The sequence below is a fragment of the Pteropus vampyrus genome, unplaced genomic scaffold (assembly GCF_000151845.1).
Source record: "Pteropus vampyrus isolate Shadow unplaced genomic scaffold, Pvam_2.0 Scaffold1000005874, whole genome shotgun sequence".
Taxonomy (NCBI): domain Eukaryota; kingdom Metazoa; phylum Chordata; class Mammalia; order Chiroptera; family Pteropodidae; genus Pteropus; species Pteropus vampyrus.
In genome coordinates this window covers 1-9,123 of record NW_011920276.1, presented here as the reverse complement: position 1 = coordinate 9,123, position 9,123 = coordinate 1, and the positions used below count along the sequence as shown (strand labels likewise).

Here is a 9,123-nt window from a genome sequence, read left to right as displayed (position 1 = left end):
GGTGACTGAAGTGGAAACACGCTCAGAATGGAGACTCAGGAACAGTCCTAGGAAAATGTTTGGGTCCCGAGGCTGCCGTGCGTGTCCCAGGCAGGTGCCACAGGACTTTCCTGTGCTGTGGTCCTTGCATGGTGATGGTGGCCTCCTGCTGCCATTCCGCTGTTTCTGAGGAGAATCCTGTTCCTGAAAAAATGTTTTCTGCTGTGTCAAGGCGAACACAGGCTGGATGTGTGAAGTCAGCAATAGCTCAGTTTAAAGCTTCCTAACATCAGCGGTTCCTGAGACAGCGCAGAGCCTCAGCCGCTCATCACTGAGAAACACAGTACAGTGCAGAGAAGATGCTCAGTGCCACTGATCGCTAGGGAACGGCAAGTCAAAACTGAAGCGAGATATCGCTTCTCCCAGACTAGAAGAGCTGTGAGAAAAATGAGATATAATAACAGTTTTTTTGTGTGAAGATGAGTGGAAATTGCAACCTTAATACAAAGTTGGTAGAAGTTTAACCAATTCAGCCATACTGGAAAACTTCTGATGGGTTTCTCAAAAAATTTAATATAAAGATACCATATAAAGATCCCGGTCCTAGGTGTCTATCCAAGATACGAAAAGAGCTATCCACAAAAACGAAATCAAAAACATGTACACAGATGTTCCCAGCACATGCACAAATAGTCCTAGCAGGTTTATGCGTTATAGACAAGAGATGAAAAATAACCTAATGTCCACCAGTGGATGAACGGATAAGTGAACCGAACTATGTCCAAACAACACAATATTATACGTCAAAAGAAAAAAAGGATGATCACTCAGGTCACAACAATGAATCTCAGAAATATTTGCCAAAGAAGAAAGTGAAACGAACAGTCACAAAGTCCACCTCTTTTGTACTTCCCTCTCTGTGAAGTGTCCAGAACAGGCATATCTACTGAGACAGGCAGTGGATCAGTTGTTACCAAGGGTTGAGTAGAGATCTGATGAGGAGTGATGCAGATGTGTGGGGACTTCGCTCTGAGGGATGATGGGAATGTTCTAAAGTTAGATTTTGGGAATGGTTGCACAACCATGTGACTATACTACACATGATTATGTTGTACATTTTTAACTGAAAAACTTTACGGCATGTAAATGATATCGAAATATAAATTCCAGCAAAGGAGGAAAAGAGAAAACTTGAAATAAATGTATACACTTTTAATGAACTACAATAGCGAGTGGCTATCACTGACCAGGGGTAGGAGAAGAAGGTAGATATTAATTCCAGAAATGGGGGCTGCAATAATCATGATATGTTTTCTTATTTTGTTTTGCATATGTGTATGTGTGTATTGTAAACAAATATTATATTTCCTCCTCTTTTTCACTTCTTATGTAAGGTAAGATATTATAACTTTATACAATATTATTTATGTATTGTTAATTTTTTATCATAATATTTAAATTACATGATACCAAAGAGAAGGTTAAACATCAATCAAGCACTTTCAGTTGGATGCACAATAGTTGTATAATTTTAGGCAGAATTAGAATCCAGGATGTGGAACAGCACAGCCTGAGGGGAGGGGCGGCGTCCATGACTGAGCGCTGTGGGGGGAGCCTGTCTCTGGTCGGGCAGAGCTGCAGCCCCTGGCCAAGTGTGCAGCCCCCACACGATGGAGAAACTGCCCCTACAGCAAAGCGAGGGCTAGAGCTATGTTATTCTATCACGACAAGGCCGGTAGGAGCAGAAGTTCCTGTCAACAGTCCCACATCTCTGCTGTGGAGAGGTGGAGACAGGAGGGGACTATGTCCCCAAGGTCACAGTCACTGTGGCTCTGGGTTCTGACGGAAGACTTTTTATCAGAGATCCAGTCTGGCTGAAAGTGTCCCGGTAGTGTCCCGGTGAATGACAGCCCAGCCCCGAGAGCACAGGGGAGGATGTGTCTCTGTCCCCATCGACCGTGATCCCGTGTGAGCAGCATGAGGCTGCTGTCCCAGAATAAATGCCATAACAAGCACCATTGCTGACTGGAGCCCTGAGTGGTCAGGGGGCTGTGATACCCACGGGAATGGAGACTCGCCCTGGGACCCTGAGCATCGACTCAGCCCAGTGGAGCAGGTGTTCAGGCCGTGTCCTGCTGCCCTAATAACAAGACCCAGGTCACACTCATGTCACTGGTGTTTCCTGCTGAGGGAGATTCTGTCTCCTGATGATTCTAACCTTCAAGACGGCTGTGTCAGCACCGGCCTAACCCTGACTTCTGGGGGAACAGACATGCCCCAACTGTGGAGTCCAGGTCAATATATACTCAGTTCGAAGAGAGCCGTGTGTGTGTGTGTGTGTGTGTGTGTGTGTGTGTGTGCGTGTGAGACAGTGAGGTCATGCCTCTCCGTGTCTCTCTGATGGCTTCTCCACCCCTGAGAGGTGATTCTCCATGACAACCCTCCTTTAAGCTGATGATTCTCTATAAGACTCTCTGGGTGCTAGAGCCTGGATCTCGAGGGAAAATGTCTTAAAAATATTCTCCTTGGAGCAGAATTTATTTTAGGCAGTGAAGACACATTTGAAAGCAGACGGGCCCTGTCAACAACCTCCCTTGATCAGAAGTCCATATCTTGTGGAGTGGGAGAAATATGGCTGTTTCCATCCCTGCAGGCACGAGACCCACAGATGTAGGGTCTTCAGGTCTCAGGAAGCACAGGGCAGGGGATGGCCACACGGCCCCTCCTTCATGCTCTCGACACCACAGCTAAGCCCCAACACTGTCCCCTGTGATTCCCAGACGTCTATCTGAGGGCGACCATGAGACAGTGTGCCCTTTATTGCGCAAAGGGGCTAAAGCATGGGATTCAGGGACCCGAGGGAAACGTTTCGTGGTGGATACACTGTCCTGAAGGTTCTTAGGAAACAGAGATTCTGGAGCGTGAAAGAGCAATGCCATATCCTGAAACACGCAGCTGATCCTTTCTCTGTGGATGACCGCGAGTCTCACCTCGCGTAGGGCATCAGTCATTTCTGGAGAAGGAAAAAAACTTAATAGATTCCATGTGCAAATACCTAAAGGTTGGATGAAGACATCACTTTTAGGAAAATGTAATAACTTCACTTTTTTATTGAACAGAGGAACTGAGCGTGGTGGGGATGCTCAGAAACCCAGAGTGTGAGGATGGGGCAGGAAAGGTACCATGAGGTGTTTCCATCCTGTTCCACATCTGGTCATCATCGTCCCGAGAGATGGAGCCCTGGGGAATGGAAACAACGGCAAGGACTTGTCTGTTTTCTCTGAAAGGTTAATGTGGACATGGAGTTAATACCTGAAGAGTGAGAGAGAGGGACCAGGAAGGTGAGGGATGCAGCAGCGGAGTAGAGAAAATGATGGACAGTGTCAGGGGTTTTGGCAGCGAGAGTCTGTACAAATTAGACCAATGGGATGTGTAGGATGTTCATGGAGGATGAAGTCACGTCTGTCCATGACCTTGGTGAGAATCAACATACGAGTTATGGACACATCAGTAGTAACGCAAGACTCTTATTTAATGGGATATGATTTCTGGGTAACTTAGCTTGTCTTGGTCATCAGTAGAGGTGCAGACACAGTATTTCTCTTGTTCGTGACTCCACACCCAATGGGCATGTGCAATGGGACTCTGTCACCGCACCTGTGTGCTCCTGGGATGCTCTGTGCCGGGTCAGGTAACCAGGCTCTGCCTTTCCTCCTTTCATGGATGTGTCTTCCTGCAGAGGAGCCTCCCCTACAAGAGGCTCCACAGAAGCTTCCGGATAAAGGTTCTCAAGGCCCAAGTCTGAGGGCCCAGGGGTTTTTGTCTCACTTCCTCATCATCTGAGTCACTGTGAGTAACTGAAGCTGCTCTCACTAACATGACCTGCAGCACAGTAATAGTCAGCCTCGTCCTCAGGCTGGAGCCCGGAGATGAGCAGAAGCCCTGCGTTGGCCGAGGCATCTTTGGATCCAGAGAAGCGGCTGGGGACCCCAGAGCCCTGGTGTTTACTGGAGTCTGTGTCGAAGTTCAAGAGATACCGGGGAGGGCTACCTGGCTTCTGCTGAAACCAGTTTATTCCATAGCTGCCAACACTGAAGCCACTGCTCAGGGTGCAGGTGAGTCTGGCTGTTGCTCCCAGAGAAGCAGAGAGGGAGGGCGGCTGAGTCAGCACAGGCTGGGAGAGGGAACCTGCAAACACAGACAATTGTTAGGGTCGGGTTAGAGACCAAGATAAAGTTTCTGGGGGGACTGAGCGTGAAGGAAATGAAATTCAAACCGAGATCTGATCCTGAGGCCTGTACCCACCTGTGCACTGAGAGAGGAGCATGAGGAGGACGGGGGTCCAGGCCATGGTGCACGCAGCCCCTGAGCCCACAGTGGGGCTGGGCTGCCCCAGGCCTCCTTTTCTTCTCCACCCTCCACCAGAGGAGGGGCTGTGCATGCAAATGTGTGTCCATCCAGTGACCGCCCAGCCCCTCCCTGAGCCATGGTGCTGGAGCTCAGCTCAGAGCCAGACTGAGGATGGAGGTTGGTTTTTCTCTCTGAGAGAGTCCTGGGAGGAAACACCTGCTGACACCACACAAAGGTGGTGGACCATGGAGGGTTGTCATGGAGAATCACCTCTCAGGGGTGGAGAAGCCATCAGGGGACTCTGCCAGGCCAGAGAGGACACAGCTGCTGAGTCCCCTCAGGGAGCATAGAGAACAGCCCCAAAGCCCAGGCTCCTTTGAGTGAATGGTCCTCACTGAGCCATTGTGCAGGGACCACAGGGCCGTCCCACAGTGGCCCCTGGTGGTGGCAGGACACACACCTCCCTGTGGCCCAGAGCCCTGAGAGCCCAGCTGCTTTGTGCAGCTCAGCAGGTCCCTGTCTCTAGTCACACACCCATGGGCTGATTCCTAGTGAATGTGATTCCCATACACTGTACATTGAGTTTATTTGTTTGTACTGTATGTTTCTGCAACAGCCTCAACATCTTTCAATTGTTTTTTTTTTAATGTTCTTAATTGCCAAACTGTATTTCTCATGTCTTTTTGTTAATTTGAAAATGTTTTAGGTGATTCTTCGACATAACTGTTTTTATATAAATATAAAAAATATTAATATTCCCCATTAGTTATGTGTGGTATTTGTAAAATTAAGTTTAAAATATCGATAAATTAAATAATCATAGTTTTCAGCGTTTTTTATATGAATATATCCTCTTTATCAACACATCTATTTCTAGCATTATTCAAGTCTTCTATTTTCCCTCTTTGGCTGGAATTTTTATTTCGTCTTACAACGTCCTCAGGCATTCCTTGGCAGGTGGCTGTCAGGAGTCCAGGTGGTGACATTGTATGGGGTAGCGGGAGAAAGGGCTAAGGTTAAGCACCAGGCATTTTCTTGTCCCCAGTGGAGAGGCCTCTGCTGAGGCATCAGATGACACAGGCTGGGTCTATTGTTTCACTGACCCGGTGACTGAAAGAGAGATGTGGTCAGATGGAGACTCGGGATCAGCCCTAGGAAAATGTTTGGGTTCTGAGGCTGCCGTGCACGTCCCAGGCAGGTGCCACAGGACTTTCCTGTGCTGTGGTCCTTGCATGGCGATGGTGGCCTCCCACTGCCCATTCCACTGTTTCTGAGAAGAATCCTGTTTCTGAAGAAGGTTCTGCTGTGTTGAGGTCAACACAGGCTGAGTGTGTGATTTCAGCAACAGCTCAGTTTAAAGTTTGTCAAAGTCCGTGATTCCTAAGACAGCACAGAGCCTCAGCCACTCATCACTGAGAAACACAATACAGTGCAGAGAAGATGCTCAGTGTCACTGATCATTAGGGAACTGCAAGTCAAAACTAAAGTGAGTTATCACTTTTCCCAGACTAGAAGGGTTGTGAGAAAAAATGAGAAATAATAAGTTTTTTTGTGAAGATGAGGAGAAATTGGAACCATAACTTATTGTTGGCAGAAATTTAACAGTGCAGTTAAATTAGAAAACTTCTGATGGGTCCTCGAGAAATTTCATGTATTGTTACTAAATGACTCATCAATCACAATCGCAGGTGTCTATTCAAGAAATGAAAAATAAATATACACAAAAACAAAGTCAAAAACCTGTACACATAAGTTTCTAGCACATAAACAGATGTTCTTGGCAGATATATGCATAACAGACAGAAGATGAAAAATAATCTAATGTCCAACAGTGGATAAATGGGTAGTGAACTGGACGGTGTCCAAATAATGGAATATTGTATGTCACACACACACACACACAAAAGAAATGAATGACTCGCTCATGGGAACAACAGTAGATCTCAGAAATATTTTCAAAAGAAGAAACAAATAAAAGTCACAAAAATCCACCTATTCTCTGGTTCCATCTATATGAAATGGCCAGAATAGGCAAATGTATTGAGACAGAAAGTGGATCAGTTGTTATCAAGGGTAGAGTAGAAATCTGATGAGGACTGATGCAGATGCGTGGGGACTTCCTCTGAGGGATAATGGAAATGTTCTAAAATTAGATTTGGGGGATGGCTTCCCAGCCTTGTGAATATTCTAAACACTAAGTTGCACATTTTAAATGGATGCAATTTATGGCATGCAAATTACTGCTCAATAAACATATATATATATATAAAATAAACTATGATAAGGATTAACTCTCATTGACCCTTTAAAGTGTGTCTGTGCTCAGACAGTCAGACGTGGACACTATTGTCTGGCCACAGTCACACTCTTCATTTGTCAGAGGCAGTCGTGGGGGTGATCAGGGAAACACGGGCAGGTGTTTGTCTCAGATCCTCATGGGGCTGGAGCACTGTGTCATTGCTGATGCTATAGTCCCAAGCGGAGCAGAAATAATCGGCCTCGTCCTCAGGCTGGAGGTCCACGATGCTCAGATAGGCCGTGTTGCCAGACCTGGAGCCGGAGAACCGATCTGGGACCCCTGAGGGTCGAGAACTCCCGAGCATCACGGTTTTGGGGGCAGCACCAGGCATCTGCTGGTACCAGCCTGCACCATAGGTTCCAACATTGTTGCTGTTTCCCGCACAGGACAAGGTGACCTTCTGTCCCACAGACCCCGACACCGAGGCTTCCTGCCTCAAGCCAGACTGCGCCCAGGTCCCTGGAACAGAGGAGCAGAGACGCAGAGAGTGAGACGGGGGCCACTGTGCGCAGCATGTGCTGATAAAGTGAGACAACGTGTAGCCCCCACCAGTCACCTGAGCAGTGAGCGAGGAGCGTGAGGAGGAGAGGGGTCCAGGCCATGGCGGAGACGCCCCAGACTCTGCTTCTGAGCCCCGCAAGCGAGAGAACTGCACAGAGTCCCCCTTCTCTTCTCCCCTCATGTAGGGCAGACAGGAACCCCTCATGCAAATCGCTCCTCCCCCTGGTGTCTCTGGGGCTAAATTTGGTGAAAGCTGAGGAGAGGGTGGGGCTGGGGGGACACTCTCCTGGGGCCCTCGGCCTCACAGCTGCTGGTCCCAGTGAGCACAGAGCAGAGGGACTAGGCAGGGCTCCAGGCTGGTTTCCCAGCTGAGGTCCCCAACAGACCTTCAGGGAGAGACCCACAGTGCCCTCTGCTGTCTCAGAGATCTGATTCACTTATGTCTGGGCTGGGTGATCTGGGGCTGAGCAGAGAGAGAGAGAGAGAGAGAGAGAGACAGAGAGAGAGAGAGAGAGAGAGAGAGAGAAGGAGAGAGAGAGAATCTGGACACCAGCGCTGCCTGGCACACGGCCCACCACGCGGGGCAGAGGCTTTTTATTACGCAGCAGGAGTCCCCACACCTCACTCCTCACTTCACACACATGGCATCTTCAGCATGAGGTCATCTTTTGCTCCTTCTACCTTTTAAATCATGATGTTCTGGGGCCATACGTGAGTGACCCTCAGAGATAACTTGTCCTGAGCCTAGTGAGCAGAAGGGCAGAGGACACGTACACCACGTTGCACTCTGTGGCTGAAGGCCTGCGTGGACCGGCCCCTCTCTCCCACTCCCCACAGGCCACTCCCCAGCACAGAGGCCAGTGTCCATCACTCTCTGCACGTGCCCTGATCTTCATCCTGAAGGGGCAGATCCATTTAAAAAATGACTGGGGAATTCTTCAAGAAGAGACCTTGTTACTTAGAAGAGAGACGGATCCCTTTGTTGCTCTTACACTCGGAGGAAGGTGATCAAGGGCACCAGCCTCCCCACCCCCCACCCCAGGGAGCAGCCAGGAACCCACAGCCCAGACCGTGGACACCAGAGAGAAGGGGTCTCCACACAAGATGCAGGCTGTGCTTCAGGATGGGGTTGGAAGTTTGGGCAAGTGCTGAGGGGTTGAAGTTGCATGTGAACGAATGAAGGACTCTGTCCAGGAACTTCCCTGTGGTCCCTTGTCACTCCTGGTGGGGGGAGGCCTTGTGTGACCATGTCATCAGAAAGAGGTTCTTCAGGGAGAGGTGACCGTGTGAGCCAGAGTGTTTAGCTTCTCCTGGAGACGCCCCTCCTCAGAGACGTGAAGATCCACAGCCTCCCAGGATGGTGCTGGGAGACGCAGCCCTGAGGTCGGACCCAAGGGGAACGTGTCCCAAACCGGAAGGTAGTGATAGCAAAGGACCGAGCTGTGTCCCTGGTGGAGGAGGAAGGCGTCCTACAAGGAGTGGCGGGACAGCAGGCACAGGGCGGCCGTCTGACAGCACTCTGGACACAACAAGCAAAGAGAGTGACCTGCCAGCTTCTCTCGAGGCTCCTCGCGAGAGCAGAGTGCGGGTCACCTGATCCTGGACACGTGTCCAGGGGGCTCCAGCCCCGTGGAGGCCTACCAGTACATCCCAGGTCCCGATCTCATCCCCGTCCTACATCCTACAAGGGGGGCCCTCGTCCTCCCTGCCTGAGTCACCAGGCCCCCGTGGCGACTGATCCAGTTTCCCGGGCCCATGGCGTTTCTGGACAGAGGAGCACTATTGTCCCCTTTCATACACCGTGACACATGTTCCTGCTGAAGGTCACAGAGTTTGGCACTGTCATTCCTTTCTCTTGACAGGGTTTCTCATTAAACCAAAATTTTTAATATTGGTAAGTTCTAAATAATGAAATTTTTCTCTTCTAGATCGTACTTAGAATGTCATGTCTAAAAACTCACTGGCGACCGTGCTTCAGTCACATGACCTATAGA

At 49.3% G+C, this 9,123-nt stretch overlaps 2 gene segments (V, D, J or C); both read right to left on the bottom strand.

Moving 5' to 3' along the window:
* Window positions 1–3,823: 3,823 nt before the first annotated feature.
* Window positions 3,824–4,343, bottom strand: LOC111735723. The segment is given in 2 exon segments: window positions 3,824–4,167; window positions 4,285–4,343. Coding segments are annotated over 2 exon segments (390 nt in total).
* Window positions 4,344–6,698: 2,355 nt separating this feature from the next.
* Window positions 6,699–7,285, bottom strand: LOC105311666. The segment is given in 2 exon segments: window positions 6,699–7,087; window positions 7,185–7,285. Coding segments are annotated over 2 exon segments (435 nt in total).
* Between the last annotated feature and the right edge of the window lie 1,838 nt (window positions 7,286–9,123).